General features: G+C 43.3%; 2 protein-coding genes across 3 annotated transcripts in view; both read right to left on the bottom strand.

The window, feature by feature from the left end:
• atp8b2 (ATPase phospholipid transporting 8B2) overlaps nt 1–369 on the bottom strand; it is a 42,471-nt gene extending 42,102 nt beyond the window's left edge. For both annotated transcript variants that reach the window (XM_049025322.1, XM_049025324.1), the window contains exon 1: nt 164–369. The gene's annotated coding sequence lies outside the window, so the exon portion shown is untranslated. The remainder of the gene's footprint in view (nt 1–163) is intronic.
• Nucleotides 370–10,736: 10,367 nt separating this feature from the next.
• On the bottom strand, nt 10,737–16,724 carry aqp10a (aquaporin 10a). Its single transcript, XM_049025326.1, has 6 exons — nt 16,403–16,724; nt 14,979–15,105; nt 14,375–14,512; nt 14,112–14,230; nt 12,289–12,506; nt 10,737–11,281 (listed from the first exon to the last, which is right to left on the bottom strand). Exons 1-6 carry the CDS (start codon nt 16,529–16,531, stop codon nt 11,065–11,067), a joined length of 948 nt encoding a protein of 315 aa, XP_048881283.1. The 5' UTR covers nt 16,532–16,724; the 3' UTR covers nt 10,737–11,064.
• Nucleotides 16,725–22,505: the final 5,781 nt, after the last annotated feature.

Below are 22,505 nucleotides of genomic sequence, written 5' to 3'. Positions count from 1 at the left end.
CATATTTAGTAGCGGCGTTATTGAGCACAAATGGCTGACGGACACCTGAGAGGTCTGAACATCAGCAGACCTCAATATGCTAAGCCAGAAATCTTAAGAGCAGGCAGCATCCCAACGCAATACTTCTGAATGTCACCGGTAATAGTGCGAGTGTTCGCCTTACCTTTTTCAGGTCCGCACGTTCGTATTGTTTCTCAGCGACATCGGTACCTCACTTCTCTCTTGTTATCCGTCACCCAAGGTGAATCCCTATCCAGTTAAGGCCACATTGGTGGTAGGGAGGTCTTCTGGCACTAAAGGTCCTATTAACCCATAAGAAGTCTGCGTAAATGAAAGTGTGTTTTGACACACACCAAAACCTCTACAATGAGAAACGAGGGGAGGGGGTTAAAGGGAAGGAGGGCGGTGTTTATCTCCGTATCTCTCCTCCCCTCCATGAATCTCCGGAACGCGAGAGTATCATCATTTTTCATCCTTATTACCCACGGGGCTTGCGCTAACTGCAGTTCATTATTTGCTCCGGCGGGCCGTATTATTTTATTGATTTATTTATTTCACAATGACGGCAAGGTTGAAGTCTGGAAAAAAAAAATAATATATATATATATATATTCAAAGTGAATGGTATGGGGTTTTTAAGGTATTATTAACAGGTTAAAATAATAATGCTAAATTAATAAAGCACTGATGGTGGATTTCGTGTGTGTTACATATTGTTGAAAATGATTAAAAACTGCTTAGCCGTGTATTTTCAACTCCTAACTACAGAGATGAAACAGTAGTGCAAGAGCTCCCCCTTCTGGTAACAAATAATAATGTCTTTTCTGATACAGCGACCCGCAAAACCTGAATGCGTGCACTTTGCATGGTCTCCGCAGTTTTCTTAGGGTACTTCACTTTCCACCAGAACTCCAAAGACTTGCAGTTCGGAGAATGTGCCTATCTAGTTTTTTCATAGTTAGTAATTGTGCGTGTGTGTGTTAAAGTGTGTGTGCCCTACGATGTGCAGGCATCCTGCTTCGGTGGGGGACGTTCCTACGTCATGTGACCTAGGCTGCATGGATTAAGCTCCGCCCACTCTGTGACCCTGTAGCTGATAAGCTTTTTGAAAATGGAAGAATGGATGGATTTTGACACTCGATACTTCGATACTTTAACTACAAATGAAATACATTTACCTTTATTTACAAGGGTCTGACACCATTTATAATAATGCATTAGGTCAGGGGTTCCATAAAAGCAATACTGCTGTTCGGTTTCATAAGATCTATAAGGAATAAATTAGAGAAAATCTCTGTGCCAGTACTGATAGTACATCGCCAGAATTACATACTGCTATAAATTCTTTCGGCATATATCTTGCCATCATATATAACTGAAGCTGATTTATTTGTAAGTTTCTGAATTCTCTGTTCTATGTTTTGCTTAATTCTTTTATATCTAGTTCATTGTGGTATTGTGGTCATTTTGCTAATAAGAACAATTAATCCTCAATTTCTTCATACATTTCTAAATGTAACTTTCGTAACTTTGGCTGAATGGGGGCCTGTAAGAGTATATTTTGGGGCCCCTGTAAAATGCTGGCGCCCCCTGAATCTGCCTGCATATCTGTGTACCTCTGACACCCCAGTACAAAACGAATCATGCATGTTGGCTAAATCTTTCTATGTTCATCTTCAGGAAGAATGTTAACAATTGAGTGTTGACTGGAAATTCACTTTTACTGGAATGTTTTGCAATTCAACAGTGACAAAAACAAAACTAAGGAAATAGATCATTTTGACCAATTATGCCACTTGTTCTATGCAGGGTCCAGAACCTAAACAACTGGAGCAAGAGAGGGAATAACCCAAGACAGGATGCTGATCTGTCGCAGAGCACCTTTCATACTTACAGACAGAGGGCCAGTCTGTAGCAGGGTACACACCTTTCATACTTACAGACAGAGGGCCAGTCTGTAGCAGGGCACACACCTTTCATACTTACAGACAGAGGGCCAGTCTGTAGCAGGGTACACACCTTTCATACTTACAGACAGAGGGCCAGTCTGTAGCAGGGCACACACCTTTCATACTTACAGACAGAGGGCCAGTCTGTAGCAGGGCACACACCTTTCATACTTACAGACAGAGGGCCAGTCTGTAGCAGGGCACACACCTTTCATACTTACAGACAGAGGGCCAGTCTGTAGCAGGGCACACACCTTTCATACTTACAGACAGAGGGCCAGTCTGTAGCAGGGTACACACCTTTCATACCATCCTGAAAACAAACGAGTTTGGTCTCTCCCATGGGCACAGTTTACTACCCCCCCCCCCCACATCGACAACCTTTTCCGTCATCACCCCCACATCCCTGCCTGTGACATTTATCCTGCCTTGGGTCCTATTAACTAATTCCAATTTTCATGCAAGTCTCCATCTTACCCGTCCTTTGTTGAGGTTTTAAGATCTGCACGTGTTGTACTTTCACTCGACGGCATCCATGGCTAATTTACTTTTCTGGTTCAGCTTTGTCAGAGTCTAATGCCAGACTGAGATAATAAAAGCTCAGTGCGGAGCCGCTAGAACGGACCCCAGAGGCATGATGGGAAGCTGCAGCTCTGAACGGGACGGGAAGATCACAGGACGCGTTACGATTCAGAGGAGGGACAATTAATAATTCAATAAGAACTTTACACTGCATTAAGAATTTCCATCCATCTTCCACCATGCTTAACTGATCAGGGTCTCAGGGCCATAAAACATTTGAATCGATAATATATAACAGAAAGTCAACCTGCAACAAGTATGTAAAAGTATGAGTTGAAGATCAGACATCTAATAATGACATCAAATATTATGCGTAACAGTGATACAGATCAACACAGACAACCTCTGCATTCGCCTCCCAGGCCTGCAATGTGATGTAAAGGAACACTCCAGGGGCCTGTACTACGAAGCAGGGTCACTGGCTTATCAAATTTGTACACTTATATTTTGCCCAGACCACCTTAAATCTGACCTTAAATAAGTCAGTAACTCCGCTTCAGGTTAATAAGTCAGGCCCCAGGCCTCATGTCTCAGGCTGCCTTAAAGTGACCAAACACGATCCAATGCACAGCTTAAACCAATGTCTCTCAGCCCAGTCCTCAGGGACTACCAGACAGTCCACATGTCACCATTTTTGCTCCCTGCCATCTCCCAACACCTGCGTCAGGCATTTAGTATTCTGGTTCAGGTGTGCGGGGGTTAAGAGGAAGCAAAAATGCGGACTGTCTGGGGATCCTAGGGGACTGGGTTGTGAATATGATGTTTTAAAACTTTACAAGGTAAAATATTAAAGTTGAATTATGAGTGAGCAGTGCGACATCATGTTATTGGACTTCTGTGCTAACCACGGTTTGTCCACAATGAACACAATGTTCAAACATAAGGGTGTTCATAAATGCACCTGACACCAGAGCACCATATGTCGCAATTTGATAATCGATTTTTTTAATTGTCGGATTTACGACCATATGTTTTGGACCCTTGGGTACAGGGAGGAGCTGAGCTATCAACTGATTACCACCTGCTGGTGAGGGGGGTCTGATGGCGGAGGAAGATGCCGAATAACCCTGGTAGACCCAAACGTGAGGGTGTGCTGGAGCATCTTCCGGAGGTCCCTGTCCTGGATATTTTCAACTTGCACCTCCAGCACAACTTCTCTTGCATCTCAAGGGTATCAGGGAATATTGAGGCTGAATGGGCAATGCTCCGGGACTCCATTGCTGAGGTGACTGTGCGGAGCTGTGGCTGTAAGGTTGTTTGTGCCTGTCATGGAGGCAATTCCCGAACCCGGTGGAGGACACCAGCGGTAAGGGGAATTGTCAGGTTGATGGAGGTGTTCCAAGATTGGTTGTCTGGTGGGACTCCTGAAGCTGCTGACAGGTATTGGCAGGCTAAGTGGAATGTGGCTTTGGCAGTTGCTGAAGCAAAAGAAACAGGGTGGGAGGAGTTTGGTGAGGCCATGGAAAATGACTTTCGGTCGACCTTGAAAACATTCTGACAAAATGTCAGGCAACTGAGGGGCAGAAGCGGGACTTTACCCATATTGTTTACAGCTGGGATGGAGAACTTTTGACCTCAGATGGGGATATAGTTGGGAGGTGGAAGGAATATTTAGAAGGCGTATTGAATCCCGCTGATATACCTTCCTTGGAGGAAGTAGAGCTGGAAGACTCAGAGGGGGACTTACCCAGATCTAGGGCAGAGGTCACTTAAGTAGTTAAAAAACTCTTCCTTGGTAGGATGAGATTCCCCCTGAGTTCCTGAAAGCTCTTGATGCTGTTGGTCTGTCTTGGCTGTGACACCTCTTCAACATTGCATGCAGGTTGGGGACAGTGCCTTTGCATTGGCAGACTGGGGTGGTGGTCCTAATCATTAGGAAAGGGGACCGGAGGATGTGACCCAACTACAGGGGGGTTTGGCGCTTTAGGGGTTTGGCGTCTGTTGTTGCAGGTCATTATATCCCTGGATAAACGGAATGAGAGTTTGGTTCACATTGCAGGCAGTAAATCGGACTTGTTCCCAGTGGGTGTTGCATTCCACCATGGCTGCCTTTTGCCACCGATTCCGCTCATAACTTTTATGGACAGAATTTCTAGGCATAACCAAGGAGCGGCGCAGCGGTATCTGCTTTTTGCAGATGATGTGGTCAAGATGGTGTCGCTGGGCTGTGACCTGCAGCATGCGCTGGGGCGGTATGCGACTGGGTGCGAAGTGGCTGGGATGAGGATCAGCACCTCCAAGTCTGAGGTCATGGTTCTCAACTGGAAAAAGGTAGATCGCCCTCTCCTGGTGGTAGATGAGTTACTCAAGTGGAGGAGTTTACGTATCTTGGGGTCTTGTTCACGAATAAGGAAAGGAGGGAGTGTGAGATCGACAGATGGATTCATGCAGTGTTGGCAGTATTATGGATGCTGTTACTGTTCGGCTCGTGGTGGAGCAAGAGCTGAGCCAGAAGGCAAAGCTTTCGACTTACCAGTCTATCTTTGTCCCTAACCCTAACCCTAACCCTAACCCTCACCCTCACCAACTTTGGGACCGAAAGAGTGAGAATTTGGATACAATCGGCAGAAATGGATTTGATTGCAGGGTGTCTGGACTCCTTAGAGAGAGGATGAGGAGCTCAGACAAAGTAGAGCTGCTGCTCCACCACATCAAAAGTAGCCAGCTGAGATGGTCCAGGCATCTACGTAGGATGCCTCCTGGATGCTTTCCTGGGGAGGTGTTTCCTGGATATAGGTCACCCAGTCACGTTTCTATATCTAGCTAGGAAACGCCTTGGTATTCTCCAGGAGGAGCTGGAGGAGATGGCTGGGGAGAGGGAGGTCTGGGCCTCTCTGCTTAGACTGCTGCCCCCCATGACCCAACCCCAGATAAGCAGCAGATAATGGATGAATAGATGGCTGGCGTGTCCCTGAGGAGAGGTTTGGTAACTGTAGCAGTGTTCTTCTAACCATCCAACAAGTAACTCTAGAGAACAGATGCAATTCTTCTCCATTGTTACTGTTAATTTGCATATGTTCTAAAGTTAAATTGTGCTTTTTTTGAACAACTGTGCACTTACTGCCCAGATAAATAGCCTGAAACATTTTTTTTAACTGCCTAAGACTTTTCCACAGTACTGTAAGTTCTAGACTAGACTCAAGACCGATTTGAATAAAAGGATCCCACCTTAACAGGGATAGGCACGGATATCTGAGACCCCCCCCCCCCAAATTATCCTCCAGTTATATATAAATTCAGTTTTATTAGAAGAACCAGCTGCATTGAGGCTCCGTGGGGGCAGAGCTAAACAGAGTCACTGCAACATAGCCCTTCATCTTGGAACCTCATACAGTGATCCCCGTGCCTCATACAGTGTGACAGAGGAAACCCAACTCTACCCAGTTAACAGGGACAGGGACACATAGAGATAGGAGGGGGTGGGACACTGTGCAAAACTCATCTATCGGATACAGAAAATGAAATGTTTTTGAGAATATTCTCCCTGCTGTTTTGATCAGTCTGCAGAAGTTCCTCCCTTTTATGGTACAGGTAGGCATTTATTCTACCGTACAATTCTTCATACACTTGAAAACCTTTATGTAACGCTAATAAGGAATATTCTGAAGGCCACTGGTAATTGAAATGACTGACACAAAGATGAGGTCCCAGTGCCACGAAAATAGCTAGGAAGGCATTTTCTCATTGATAATGTTATTTATTGTCAGAGTAATAAAGATAAAAATATAACGTGACTATCAATAACAGCTTCATCTGATAAAATCGGTGCTGGGCTCAATGAGCACTTATGCCGAACCGGTACAGAACTGTGGAAAATCATCATTCACCGCGGGGCTTACCGGTGACGGAATAGAGAACATACCAAGACCGGGAATGGGTGCATAGAGTTGCAAGTTTCCTGAGTATTCAACTGGGAAAATCAGGAAAGGAAAAGAGAGGCAGCAGAACGGGGAGAGAGGAGAAGGAAAAAGAAAGAAATCATAAGATTTGGTCAAAGGACCTGCGACAAAGCATGCTGGGCCTGACAAAGAAAAGCCGAGGGAACACAATACGCAGCTCTGCCTGATTATGTGACATGAGATTCAGGTGAGATCAACACGCCCGGGAAACAAGAGGAGGTCATGTTGCCAACCTGGGGCATGTGAGCCTGACGATACCGGGTGATCAGGCTTAGGTCAGGTCATTACAGCCTCGTAAGCAGAAATACATTTCGCATAGGGTCCAGTAACCGTGACGATAGGACACACCTGATATATTTTTTCTGCTTATATTAAAATGGCCCATTTGGATATACAGTCAACCCTTCCACATCATGGGAGTTAAGGGGTCAGGCCCCCCCCCCCCCCCCCCCCCCACTCGCGATCTGGCAAAAGCAAAGCGAAGCAAAGTGTCTTGGATTATAGTACAGTATAGGGCACTAAAAGGGCACAAACAGATACGGGAAACGCAAGATACTGTACAAAGATCACGGCGAGGTGTGATGTCATAGGCTGCCGTAAACATACTGGGCGTCCTCCGAACCAGCACTGTACTTACAGCGGCAATCAAAATTAGAGAACAAGAGAGGTTTTTGTAATATATAAAATCACAGCTTATTCATATTCAAAATTATTCTAACATAAATTGAGGTATTTTAATCGTTTTTCATCAGTGAAAGCTACGCCACATCATAAAATAAATGGTTTAAATGACATTTGAAGGCATGCGACCAAAATTAGAGAACGGTTGAATTTTTTCTATAGAAGAAGCCTACAAATGATTTTTTTTTTTGATGGTTACAAGTTTCGGTAATTAATAGGGAGCATAGAGGCCCTTGTTTTGAATGACTGACACTGCAGCAGTTTCTCACACTGCTCTGATTTGATTTAGTTCCCCTCGTCTTCCAGTTTCTTCCACAGTTTGGTAACTGTAATGGGTTTGTTTACCATCATTTTGTCGCCAGTTACCTTCCAGAGATTCTTGACTGGATTCAGGTCAGGACTCCGGGCTGGACGTTCCATCACCTTGATGTTCTCTCTTCGAGGAATTGCTGCTTCACCCGCTTTGCAGTTTGCTAAGGGACGCTGTCTTGTATTGACGTGACTGGCTGACTGGGTGATGCTCGCAGAGAAGGATCCGCATGTTGCTGAAGGAGGTTCTGATACTCGTTAGCATTCACCTTAGCATGTAGCCATATGAGAGACCCCACGCCGTGACTCTTACCCCTCCTAACTTTTCTGACTTCTTCACTTACGTTTGCTGAAGTCTTTCCTCAATTCAGCACCACAGATCTAAACAAGTAAATTAAACTTGTTTTCATCACTGAAGTGCACTTTGGACCAGTTCTTCTCAGCAGAGGGCCAGTCGAACTTCTTCATTCTTCTTGCGGATGAGTGTCTTGGTCATAGCAGAGTGGGCTTTCAGTCCATATTGTCTCTGATGATGAGACAAGTTCTTGTCCTGCCTAGAACTAATTTGGTGAGCAATTCCAGCTGCTGAATGATCCCCTACAAGCGCCTTCCCATCATCCTGTTCACCCACCTGCTTGTCATATGTGGGCAACCAACCTTTTGGACTTGATTGACTTAGAGTTATTGCACAGCTGCAGTATTTAACAAATGACGCTCTTGAAATGACTAACTTCTCTTCCAGCGGCTAAGATGGTCGTCCCATCAGACCTCATCTGAAGAACCTGACGTCACAGGACCGTGGTCACCTTGGAGGTCCACCATCACGCAGAATGTCAAGTATAAGAAATCATTGTCTAATTCTGATCGCATGCCTTCTTGTTTAAGCCATTTGTTTTGTGACGTGCCATTGCTTTCACTGATGAAATATGATTTAAAATACATCTCTTCTATTCATGTTAGAATAACTTTGGATTCGGATCAGCTGTGACTTTCTAGATCTCTTGCTCTCTAATTTTGATCGGCGCTGTATATCTTGTGTTTTTATGGGTCACTAAACTTTTTGCGGGTTGTCTGTGGCTTTTGCAAAATTCCCAGAAACTACAAAAAAAAAAATCACATTTAATTTCTTTTATTGTCGCATGGGATATATCAAAACCACAATGGGGAAAATCATAATGTAGGTCATTTGAACACTGACAATCTACATAAAAAACGTTATATTCTTGTTTGTATTTATTTGGACATGAAGTCATTGATTTTTCTTGTGTTAGTTTCTCTCTGTTTGGTAAAGTCCAATTTTGGCCCCATAATGCTTGTGGAACAATGCAAATTAGGGATTTCAGTCAAACCTGCTGATACCAACACTTCAAAGGAGTGAGAATTATTGGCAAAAAATTTGAAGTTAGTCGACTGTCGTGTTGTTTATCAGATGCAACCAAACAAGTTTCAGGGAGGGTTAAAACCTGTAATTTTACTCTCCACATGCCTGGGGTGGGGGCGGCATGGTGGTGCAGTGGTTAGCACTGTCGCCTCACACCTCTGGGACCCGGGTTCGGGTCTCCGCCTGGGTCACATGTGTGCGGAGTTTGCATGTTCTCCCCGTGTCGTCGTGGGGTTTCCTCCAGGTACTCCGGTTTCCCCCCACAGTCCAAAAACATGCTGAGGCTAATTGGAGTTGCTGAATTGCCCGTAGGTGTGCATGTGTGAGTGCATGGTGTGTGAGTGTGCCCTGCGATGGGCTGGCCCCCCATCCTGGGTTGTTCCCTGCCTCGTGCCCATTGATTCCGGGATAGGCTCCGGACCCCCCGCGACCCAATAGGATAAGCGGTTTGGAAAATGGATGGATGGATGGATGCCTGGGGTGTGACTGCTACTTTTTAATTGATTGCTTTGTTTTTTTGTGTTCTTCGGTCCCACTCAGCTAGCTTATAGAATACTTCATATTTATTATGTATTTGAAATGGTTAAGCACTATTGCCTCAGACTTCAAGGACTTGAATTATAAATCCTGTCTGTGTGTGTGGATTAGAATGTTATGTGGGTTTCCTCACTTAGGCTAAATTGCATGTTGTCTGTGAGTGTGTGTGTGATCCGTGTTGGACTGGCATCCTGCCTGGGGCGGGCGCTTGCCTTGTACCTTATGCCGCCTGGTATGGACTCCTGGTCTCCTTGTGCGCCTGTCTAGGCTAAGCAGTTGAAAGATGGATATATACAAATAATTTTATTGTTTAATCACATTAGATATTTATTGGACAATTTAATGTGTCCTTATGCCAAATAACAAGGATTCATTTCAATGGTTGTTGACATAAACAGTAAACAAGCAGAAAAATTTCATGCTTCAACATAAATTATTTACACAAAAATAATTATGCAAGTGAAGCACCACAATGTGAGTCCACCTTAGATTGCACTAACGTTGGGCGCCTGCCCAGTCTGCAGGCGGCACCGCAGGTCACCTCATAAAGTAAGATGCACGCCTCTTACAGCTGCAGGGGACATTTCCAAGCACGTTTCCAAGCAAGAAAGAGCTACTCAAGGCAGATTTAATCAAAGGTTTTTAGTGACTGTCTCAGTTTAATACTCTATAATATCTGACATTAACACTCTACTGCTAATGATTTGGTATACATATCACATACATTCTAGAATAGGGGTGTCAACTAGTGAAAATGGATGGATGGTTTAGTGCATATACATACACATACATACACACACACACACACACACATTTATATATATATACATATGCATAAGGGAGCGGCATGGTGGTGCAGTGGTTAGCACTGTAAGGGGTGGCATGGTGGTGCAGTGGTTAGCACTGTTGCCTCACACCTTTGGCATCAGGGTTCAAATCTCCGCCTGGGTCACATGTGTGTGGAGTTTGCATGTTCTCCCCATGTCAACGTGGGGTTTCCTCCGATTACTCCAGTTTCCCCCCACAGTCCAAAGACATGCTGAGGCTAACTGGAGTCGCTAAATTGCCTGTAAGTGTGCATGTGTGAGTGACTGGTGTGTGAGTGTGTCCTGCGATGGGCTGGTCCCCCCACCCTGGGTTGTTCCCCACCTCATGCTCATAGGCATAAGCATCTTGGAAAATAGATGGATATATATGGTAGTATTACAAAGTACAATGTAGTTCTTGTCTAATACATTTATGTAGATTGTTTTCTTTAGGCTATGATGCTATAGTCCCCATCCAAAGCGGACTGTTCACTTCCACATGCAATAGAGATGAATGCCATCATACATCCAAAAGCCACCAGTGACAATTTTTAGACATTGAGAAAAAAACTAAGAAATAAAAAACGTCAGGAAGATGCGTCAACGACACTGATAGCATATGTCCCAATTGGAATGTAGCAAGAATCTGAATGGACAGCAATATAAATCTTTAGGACTTTAAAAGCCATTTTTCAACCAACAAGTAGGAGTTTAGTTGCTTCTGTATAAAACGCTGAAATATTTCAGTATATAAATAAAATATTTTAAGGGTAGTTTTACTTAAATGAGCATTTTAATCTGGTTTTAAGTTGTGAAGTGGAACATTTGAGCAAATTAGCTCTGATCTCATCAGACCCAATGCTCTGCTTTACCAGCCCCAGACAGCGTCACCGTGTTCAATGTTTTCAACATTAACCCGTTCAGAAGACGTCCTCCTTCTCCTTTGCAGGTTTCTCCTCCATGGGTGCCAGCTGTTCTTCCGTGTATTTGGAGACCGGGATGCCAGCCGGGCTCATGTCGGGCTCCGGGTCGGAGTCAGGGAGGTGCCACTGGATGAAGATCAGATACATGGCGGATCCCACGGTGCCGCCCAGCATCGGAGCCACCAAGGGGACCCAGAACCAGTAATTAAAACACCTGTGAAGTCAAATGCAGGAAGTGTTCTGACGAAAATTCTCCCACTCGTGTTGGTGAAGAAGCAAATATGGAGGAAGGAATTTACAATGCCAGAGTATCTGAGTCAATTTATCACTAATTTTTTCAGTCACTCACCATAGGGATGTACTTCCCAGTTATAATATGGAAGAATTCCAGAAAGTACTTCTTTTAAATTAATGTACAGCTCTGGGAAAAAAGAAACCACTCTCTATGTTTTAATAATCTGTACTTTTAAGTCCTGGTTTAATCTTGGTTCTGCTGGCAGAAGGCTACACTGTGAGGCAGGCTGGTTCCAGGCTCAAAGTTTCTAAGACAGCATGACGCAAGAACAAGGTGAAGCAGGAGACACTGGGAACGACCAGAAACCAGTCAGCTAGAGGGCAGAAGCGACTTTCTAATTCCAGAGATGACCATCAACTTATCTAACATCCATCCATTTTCCAAACTGCTGGGGGGGGGGGGGGTCCAGAGCCTATCCCAGATAGCAATGGGAATGAGGCAGAGAACAACCCAGGATGGGGGGCCAGCACATCGCAGGGCACACTCACACATGCACACCTAGGTGGCAATTTAGTAACCCCAATTAGCCTCAGCATGTTTTTGGACTGTGCGGGGAAACTGGAGTACCTGGAGGAAACCCCACGTTGACATGGGGAGAACATGCAAACTCCACACACATGTGACCCAGGCGGAGACTCGAACCCAGGTCCCAGAGGTGCGAGGCAACAGTGCTAACCACTGCACCACCATGCCGCCCCCATTAACAAATCAATGAAAGTGAATTTTTTTCCCAGAGCTGTATTTTAAAATATTTAACCTTGTATACTTCCTTACATTGCCCTTCACTTTTTTACTACCCCCAAAAATAAACTAATCAATTTTATATTTCAATATGATTAAAATAGATTTTATGTAATGCTTGCAACAGATCTTTGATTCTAAGGTGTAGGAAGAACAAATAATATAATAATAAGTAGAACACGCACGTGAAAACCTCGGTGCCCCAGCCGGCCGTCAGCGTGAAGAGCCGGGGCCCCAGGTCCCTGGCGGGGTTAATGGCCCCCCCGCAGTTGGAGGACATGGAGACTGAGATGCCCAGGACCACGGCGGCCACAATGGGAGGCAGCAGAGCGTCAGGAGCTGGGCTGTTTCGTTTGTCGTCCAGGGGCAGTATGCATAGCAACAGCATCGCCGTGCCAACCACCTTCATACAGGACGATATCCGTTAGAACTCATATAATGGAGCTTCACTTGCATATAATTTCCTGGAATGGAAGTTTGAATCCTGCTTCCCACATTATCCCTGTGTTGTGAGCAGTCCACTCAGTTAGGTGAAATAGTGTGGTGTTTCCTAATGCGGTCCTTGGGGACCCACAGAGCTTGGAGGGAGCAAAAATGTGGACTGTCTGTGAGGTCCCCGAGGACCGGATTGGGAAACATTGATATAGTGTGTGACGTATTTGTCTTGCCCTGTGCTTCCTGGGATTGGCTCACTGTGACCCTCATCTGAAGGAGAGGCTGAAACACTGATGGATGTATTATATAAATAGAGAATGGGTATGGAATTATGCAGAAATAATAATATGTATCTGCTTTGGTAACTTAAATATTCACACTTCTGCTGTTATGTTTTACGCAACCAAATATTACATAAACTTGAAAAGTAATTTTATAACAGTTTGTCATTCATAACAGTTGACATTTATAGTTATTTAGCCAACGCTTTGATTCAGAGTGACGTTTTTTTATTTGTTTGTTTGCTTATTTATTTATTTATTTGTTAGTTTTTTGCTTATTTATGTATTTGTTTGTTTGTTTTTCTTTGTTTGGTTTTTGGTTATAAAGTTAAATAGACTCTGGAGCAATTGAGAGCTAAGGGCCTCGCTCAAGGGCCCAATGGTGAAATCACTGTGACCCTGGGATACGAACTGGTGACCGTCTGATCACAGGCACAGCATCCTTAGCACCCCCCCCCCCCCAAGTTGATGAGTTGAAGATGTTTTTGCTCTGGAGATCAGGTTCTGTATTATAGTCAGCGACTTATATAAAAAGTAGATCCAAGCGGCCAGCAGCATTTTCATGTGCAAAGCAGAAGACACGATTCAAAACAAGCATCTCATACGCACTGCGGCTGACCTACTGACATAAATGTTTGAAAGACCTCCATCTGTTAATTATTCCATCTTTCATAACTGATTATTATGTTCAGGATCATAGTGATGCAGGAGCCTATCCAAGGTTAGCTTAGGGCAGTCTATCACAGGACACACCCTCACACACACACAATCATACACTATGGGCAGTCATTCCATGTATTTGTTAAATTTCACCACCAGCGCACTTAATTAGTGACTTTAGGAGAGGTTTTGCCAAACTGACATTGACAGACATAATATGATAGTTTGACACCAAGAGGAAGACCGTTTAAACATCATTTTCTGACTATCTAGGTCTAGTCCTGTACATTTAACCTGGATGGAAGCCAGAATACCTGAGGTGAACTTTTGTAAATTCAAACCATCGACCCTGGAGGTAACCCACTGTGATGCCTTTTGATTGATGGGGTTTAATAATTCACTTTCAGGAGATCCCATTCTCCAGGTCCTGCCTATCAGTGCTGGAAGGTGATGTGGAACCCCATAATAAGGTGATAGTTCCCTCTCTTCTGGTTTAATTTGGCTTAATTTACAGTTTGATGTTGATAGAGTAACAGGTGTGCATGACCATACCAGACGACTTGCACTGGAATTGTCTCACTAATCAACCCTGTCTGTACCACAAATATCTTGAAGACCTTTATGAACCGCACCTGGTCAAAGAAACTTCTCCACAAAGACAGAATGTCTGAGGGGTAGGTTGCAAAGATGGATGCAGTTTCATTGGGTCCAGTGACGGTGAGCACTCCCCCGCTGTACACCATTATGGCATCTAAACACAACAGAGGGAAAATATAACGAAAAGGTATGAAAAGGATGCGGCGATGATATGCATTCTTCAGGAAACGTGATTCTGTGTCTCGAACAGACGAAGGAGCGATAACGCTGTAGCCGCCAGCGCGCTAGTGAGCCTCACCGTAGTAAACAATGAAAACAACAGCAGAAGCCAGATAAGCGCCCAGCACCTGCGAGAGGCTGAACGGCAGCAGCTTCCTCCAGGTCAGCCGGCCCAGGAAACAAAAGCTGAAGGAGACTGCGGGGTTCAGGTGAGCCCCTGCGGGCAGAGGAAAGGGCAGGGTTCGTGAATCAGTGACCTTCGCAAAAGACTCAGACTGAACCATGATCAGTGTCATTGAGTCTGCAGATGATTACTATCTGCAACAGCGTTGAATTTGTAAGCCTTTATTAGGGGCTCTGATTTTAATGAAAATCATCAATCAATGAATCTATCTATCTATGTAATCTGTCTGCTTGTTTGTTTGTCTATCTGTCTAATGTATTTGTTTGTTTGTTTAATGAAACTAATTAGTGTAGATTTTAGGGAGAATAACCCCCCCCCCCAAACCAGCCCAAAGAAGACTCCCTATATTACCTACAATAAATGCCAACAAATGCTTGGTATATAAGGTACAGAGTATTATCTGATACTGCAAAATGAAAGACAGACATATGGAACTGAAACACAAGCTTCAGGGGGGTTGGTGGTGACGGTGGTGAGTGGAGTCGCTCGTCATGGTTACCTGAGACTCCCCTGCAGAGGTACATGGCAGACATGACGCCCACGGAGAAGCCCATGTTGGCGGAGAGATACTGGCCCTTCGTCTCCCTGCTTGTTTTTACCTGAGCCGCGGCAGCGCAGCCAAACAACTGCAGGGGGAGGAGAGGAATGATGGAGGCGAATGGGGGAGCGAACGGGTGAATAAGGATGCGGGAACGAGAGGCGAAGCGGCGGCAGAAGGGGATGGGAGAAACATCTGAAGAAAAGAGCAAGTATAGTGGCAGCGATTATGTAAAAATATGCAGGAAATGAAGGAGCAGATCTTCCACAAATTCCAGAACGCTACTCAGGGGTGAAACTAATATTTTAGGCTCCATGAAAGCATATCATATCGGACCAAGGCCAATACAATTATGTTCCAGGTTTTCTAGGCCCCCTGTCATTCGGGGGCCCTTGGAATCGTCCTAAATGTTCCCCCTGACACTACTTACTGAAATGAAACACATAGACATTGCTTAGTGAAAGTTCTTAACCTGCTCGAGTCAATATCCACCGACAAAAAAAAAAAATCTAAAAAGGTACGTTTGCCAGATTTGACCAAAAGGTGTCTCCTAACCACAGAAATGTAACAGCCAGTCTAACGAAGGGATACATTGAGAGTTATCTGTGCAAGGTTGCCCTTGTTCAAAGAATACTGGTGAATGTTTGGGATGTCAGGTTGTAGAGGATCTAGGCTGAAATGTCTCATGCTGGCAATGTTGATCCAAATAACCTCTGCCTGTCTGATTAGACAAACGTTTAATGATATTCACTAGTCTTGTGGTCCAACATCACAGAAAGACACACTCTGTACACACGGGCAACACATTCCTTCAAATAACCATGAATAACAAACTGTTCTGCCCCGGCTGATCATAAAAACCCCCACTATGTGCGAGTGTAAGACTCACGCTCACATAACAGTAAGTTCGTATTGAAACTTCACTGCCATTCCTGACTAGTGATGTAAGACTTCTGCTGTAAGTGCATAACGTGCATTTTACAGGAATTAAATTACTTTCCAAAGTCTGCTTAAGTCACACCCAGTATTATGTAATGCTTGGAAAATGTCTCTCAAGCCAGCACTGGAAATACTATGTCTCTGGAAGACTGAGCTACTTTTTCTAAATGGTCAATAGAGATGGACAAAGAGGTCTCAGGGTCAAAGGTTGGAGGCTGCAAGGCGGTTGCTGTATTTTGTTTCCCTAATCTTCAATTGTCGAAGTTTTAAGATAATGCTCAAGTAAATCATAAGCTAGATGGACAGGGATGAACACAATACACACACACACAGAGGAAATCAAACCATAGCCATGGATATAAAGCAATGACCAGGCGAACTTGCGTTCAAAGAGTTTTGGATGAGTGCAGGATGTGAGTTTGTGCGGGTGTCTATGCTGGACTCACCATGAGAACGAAGGTGCCCAGGATCTCACCCAAGCATTCTCGAACCAAAGTGTTCCTCACCACGAGCGCCCTCTTCACCTTGTACATCTTTCCCTTGTTGTGTATCTCCAATGATCCACAAGGCTCCATTGCCTCATCACACAAAACTCTGCTCTCGGTTTTATATTCAACTGTCCGTTTCCCCCAGAAGTGATCCCCAACACGTCCCGGTCGTCTAGATTTGTCCTGAAAGTCCTGACTTTGTCTATCTCTTTTGGTTCTGCTGCATTTTTAATGTCAGTTTTAGTAGGAGAGGTCAAGGAGTGCCAACTGAATAATTACTCCAACGAACTCTTAAAGCTTAAATAACATCCAATAAATTCATGATTAATTATGACCTGTTTGTGCTTTATGAATGTCTTCAGTCATGGCCGGCTTTCTTACTCCCTTAATCAGGTCATTAATCCCTTGCCTATCCTTCACTCTTCAGAAAAATCTCTCCATGAAGTTCTACTTTTGTCCATCTGAGAGAGACTTCAGGCGCAAACCGTAGCCGGCTAATGTTGGTCTGATTCTTTCCATTTATGTAGTATTCAGGAAATTGAGACTTTGACCAGTAATAAACATCTGCTTGTAAAAAACTGATAGGTAAAAGACAATGAACAGCCTGCTACTATCTACCCCGAGTATCTCTGAATCTGGCCAGTGTTAAATGCGTATGAATATTAGCATTATTATGACAGCCAAGTAACGGAAAACCTTAGGCTGGTTTCCCAAACAGGGTTTAAATAAGGCCAAGAGCAGGTGCTGTGTGGCTCAGCAGGTTAGACCTCTGTGCCTCTCATCAGCAGGTTGCTGCTTTGAGTTTAGGCAGGATAATTACATCTCTGTTGGGCCCTTGAGAAAGACCATATACCTCCCATAATGCACTTATGGCTGGAAAAATGGTGTGACCTTGTGTTTGGTCCCCAAGCTTCACTCTCTTTGTATGTGTGTGTGTCTCGAAGTATAGAAGATGGAACATGTGAAAAGAAACATTGCAATGTATGTTGCGCCAATGGAAAATAATGCATAATTTCTTCTGGAATAGCTAATCATTGTCGTCTTTCTGAAATACAGCTGAATTTGGGATTAGTTACTCCCCGACCTTGGAGTCCTTGACTAAGTTAAATTAAAAATGAAAATGTAAACCACCCCTGTTAATAGTCATGAGTGAGGAGAACGAGAGGAGAAGGGCAGGCAGACACGGACCTGAGGGTGCCCATAAACACTGGAATGGATAACAGAAAGTCCATCATTTTGTGGAATCGGAGGAGTGAATACAAAGAAATCAATGGAAGGACTATAAAAAAAAAACACGATCAAAACACTTTGGTCAGTATGAAAAAACACTATTGAAGCAAATACTGTCAAGACACCCAATCACAGAAGACAAAAAAGCACATATCTGCAGGTCAATATAAAAGAAAATGCCTGGACAATGAATACAATGCAGATGGAAATTGTACTAAAAGGACAATACAGCAGGTGAGATTCTTTATTATCTTCGTTACTTCATTCTTTTATGACAATGCTTAGATTACCTCACAATAATGTCTCGTTCCATGGAAAGAAATATGAAGATAACCTGGAAAAAGAACACTGGGGTGACTCCCCAAGAAAGGAGACTCAGAGCAGTTAAATGACAATAACAGAGAACCAGCAAGCTCTGTAAGGTATTACCAGATGGTGACCTTTGGGACAGTGCAGATGAGATTCAGCACACCTGCTTTGAGTATGTATGGTTCACATTGCCAGTATCTTCCTGTACCAGTTTCCTGTGCTGAGAAACTCTCACCCCTCATTTGAACACAATAATTTGACGACTTCTTTAAAAAGTGCTTTTACAGTTTTGAGTTGCTTTGGAATATTTCTCAGACCAGAAATGAAATTCTCATAACTACTTGTACAACCTCCACACCATCCAGTCACTTGTACCCATCAAAAATGCAAAATCTCATTCTTTTGGTCAAACTGCAAATGCTTTGGCACAGTCATGCACATGACTATGTACAATCATCTGCTGATTCCTACATTATCAATTGTTATGTTGCTCAAAATGTATTATACCGGTTCTCTCTTGAATAGTTTTACCCCACAAAACATTAGTTTTAGTTCATTGTATAAGTCATTACATGCAAAACGGTTGAACCAGTTGTCGTAATCTGTCAAGCATATATTACCTCTCTATTACAGTTTTTTGTAAATGTGTCCCGAATTGATGAATTTCTCTCAGTAGAAACTTGACTTTCACCAACAGAATGGATATATTGACGTGTTAGATCGACCAGTGATCAACCAGTTCTCTAAAATAGCTCAGAGGTGCATCTCATGAGCCTTCAGTTGGCAAGTGTATACGGACAGGGCACGACACAATGGTATAATTTGCCAATGGATGAGCAACAAGGAAATTAACAGGGTAAACGGCATGTGAGAAGAAGGGGAATAGAGCTGCATGGTGGAATGGGAAAGGAGGCAAAACAGAGGAAGAGGTAGAGGAGGCCAAGAACTGGGGCTCGTTCCTGTTCTTGAAATAAGGGTCACAATGATGGACCATGTCCTCAGTCATTCAAACATAGATTCAAAAATCATAGAGACGACAGGCATGTAATCCAACAATGTGCGCTGTCCTGTAATACTTACTGAAGTGCTTCATGTTACAATATTCCCATTGCATTTTATAGTGTACAGAAGATGTATTTCATACAGTAACATTACAGTAACTGTACAAATTCTGCAGCGCACATATGTATTATGCATGCATACTCACTGTGTCTGCATATTAAAATGTATCTGTGTTCATTGACATAAATATTTACTTCTGAGAGATAAACCAAGGATTTTGAGAAAAGCTTCTGCAGGAAATCCATCACGCGGTACCGTTTGCATGCATTGTTTCGAGAAATGCACTTAGTGTTTTGCAAACGATAAGGATGATTTGAGAAATGACAGAGAAAAACTGCATTTATGCTGAGGCCACTTATAGATGGCTTTAAAAAGCATCTAAAGACTTTTCTTTTTAACAAAACCTTTGGTTCCTCCACTTAGAGGTTTTAAATTTGTTTACTTTTAAACTATTTATTTTGTCTCTTTTTATTTTAACTTGTAGCCCTTTGAGATCCTGGGATGTAAAGGGCATTATAAATAAAATGTATTATTATTATTATTATTATTATTATTATAGGGAAGTAATATGAACAGGTCTGAATAAATACAGTATTATCTACCATCCACATCTGCTGTGAGGGAAATCCTCTCTATTCCCAGTCAACAGAGAACAGAAAAAAATAATACAAAAGGAAAGACCATGCATGAAAAGCTGGCTTTAGAACTTAAAACACAAGCTTAAATACCTAAAGGAGGAAGATGAAAATGAAAATACTCCAGATTGAATTGAAAATGGATTTCCGATTTGGCAATGGTGGGATTCGAACAAAGACAAAGTCCATTTAAACTGGGATACCCTAAACTAAGCCGACTGGCATCATGAAGTTGGATTTCTCGCTAGATTTTAAGCACCCAAATTTAAATGGGCTTTTTGTTTGTTCAGTTAAAGTTAGCCCAGATTACCTTAAATCTGACAAGATATCCGGCTAAGCAAGAAATCCTCCTTTGTGAGCCAGGCCCACAGTCAAATTTTTCGGGTTCTGATTGACAGAACTATAGACCAATAAAGAGCTGAGACCCTCCATCCTAGTTCTGGGTAATCGGTGCCATGTTTGTAGTCCCCAAGTGGCTTCACTGAGGGCAAAATATCTGCATGGGCTGGTTGTGACACAGGGCTTCTCCAATACAAACGCTTATATCTTGCAAACAGAATACCACAGAAAGAAAATTTCAACAGAGAGTTATTCCGGAGACTCAAGAGAATCTAATGATAACTTTGGATTACTGGGTAAGCCCCAAATATCCCCTGGTAATCACTCTAATCTGAGATGGGACTTCATTGTTAAAAAGGTTAAAATTTTAGCTCTCTAGGCAATGGAGTTGAGGTCTCCGCCCATTTACAGAGAGACATGATTATTAGGGGGGTTGTATTAGCCGGTTTTGATTATTGGGGGGGGGGGGGGGGGGGGGTCACAATCCCTCCATTCCCCCCGTAATTTACACCCATGTCTCTCAGTAACTTTTCGGTTAGCTGTGCCCATCACTGCTCCTCCGGCTAAAACGCTTTTATCTCGCAGATGGAATATCATAGAAAGAAAATGTATTCCGGAGACTCTATAGAATCCAATAATCTTCAGCTGGGTAAGTCCTAAATATCCCCGGGTAATCACACCAGCCCCGCAGAACTAAATAGCTAAGTGGGTTAGAATTTCAGCTCTAGGAAGCTAAATTCGTATAACAAGTTAACGGCCACCGTTAGTTTCCATTACATTTTTTAGTGATGTATTGGTTTGGTGTTATCGAAATTGACTTAGGAGTTAGTGGATTAGCAGTTACAGGAGCTAACTTTACAGATAGCCGTACCCACCACTGCCCTGAACATTAAAAGAAACAGTTCTTGCACTTCCTGTACTCCTCAGCATGAGGTGTTGAAGGACATTTGATGGGAATATGGCATCGACCCATACAGCCTGTCACTCCTGGGAAGTTCCCATTTTCATGGACTTATAATTTGTAGTTAGCTTGACCTGGGATTTTGGGAACTTGATGTAATGGGCCTCCACTTTACAAATGGCCCTGCAGAATTTATGAACTACTCTCTGCACACTGTTGGTTCTGTAACACCACCTAAATCTCCAGTTTCACAGTGAAACGGTTAAAGTGATTGGTACTTGGAGAGAAGGGGATATAGGCTTACCTCTTTGTGACCTCTTTGTGCGATCCCAGACTGGGCTCCAGCAGGGAGCACCATTTTGTTTGTACGTGCACAAACTCCAAATGGTTTAATCAAAATTATCGAGTGATTTACTGCTGATAGAGTTCTTTGTGAAACCACAGGTTCCTTCAGAGTCAAATGATGAGGCAGGTTCCTTAAGCGTAAGCAGGTTATTAAGACAAATGGCCAGTTCAGTGTTGGTCTGCGTCTGTCTGCCCCCACTGAGGGAAGCAGGCCCTCTATCTCTGGTCTTCGTACAGACTCCTGGAGCCAGGGGATCAGACGGCCTTGGTGAGAGTGTGTTGCATGAGGCAAAGATCAAAGCAAGTGAGGAAAGAACAAAGAAATATAACATGAGGAAATATAGCTATTAATGAGTGAACTAAAACTTAAACAACTAAATTAAGTAGGGAAATTCCTCACTCCTGTCAATAAATACTTATCTGGCAGGTGATGCTTGTTGGTCTTCAATGAAATGGTCTAGGTAATCCATGTACCTGCAATATCAGACAGCATCAATTTGAAATAAAATTTCCCTTCTTGGCCTTCGTTTATTCCTTTAGTAGTTCTAATCCTCCTTCAGGAAGTGGCATTAGTTGACTGAGGACTATGTTATGTGTAGATCTATTTCGAACCACGACTGAGAATGTCATGATTTTCAGTTAATCTGTGTTGAAAAACCATTTTAATCTAGAAGGAAGATTAATCTCTGTCTGTGAAACCGATCCCTTCTTATGCTTACAGACAGGACGGAGAAGCTGTTTTCTAAGTGAAGAAAAGAGGATAGGAAAAAATTTTGTGCCTTCAAACAGTAACTAATAGATCATGCTTGCATCGCCTTTGCTGATCTCATTATTTCATCTATTTCCAAACTCAATTATGCGTAGATGATAATGTAGGGAAGCGAAAGCTCTATAAAAATAATTCAAATTTAATTGCTATAGCATGCTGTGTGGAACAGTCATTTATGAGCTATTACAAGTGCAACGATACAATCACAACATGGAAAATCAATAGATCAGTGTCACAAGAGGCAAGACAAAGGACTCAAAGGCAGGCGTTTGGGTGAACAAAAGGGGATTATCGAACAAATCAGGAGCAAGGGAAACGAACGAGATCACAAGGGGTCAAAACAAGAAGGTGAGTGTGATGACGGCCACGGGCAGACAGGACTGACGTCAATGACCAGACTGGGACTGACGAGACAAACATGTACTTAAATACAAAGGCTAACGAGGGGTAATAAGCAACAGGTGTGGCTCC

The sequence above is a fragment of the Brienomyrus brachyistius genome, chromosome 9, assembly GCF_023856365.1.
Source record: "Brienomyrus brachyistius isolate T26 chromosome 9, BBRACH_0.4, whole genome shotgun sequence".
NCBI classification, from domain to species: Eukaryota; Metazoa; Chordata; class Actinopteri; order Osteoglossiformes; family Mormyridae; genus Brienomyrus; species Brienomyrus brachyistius.
This window is presented reverse-complemented; position numbering and strand designations above follow the sequence as displayed.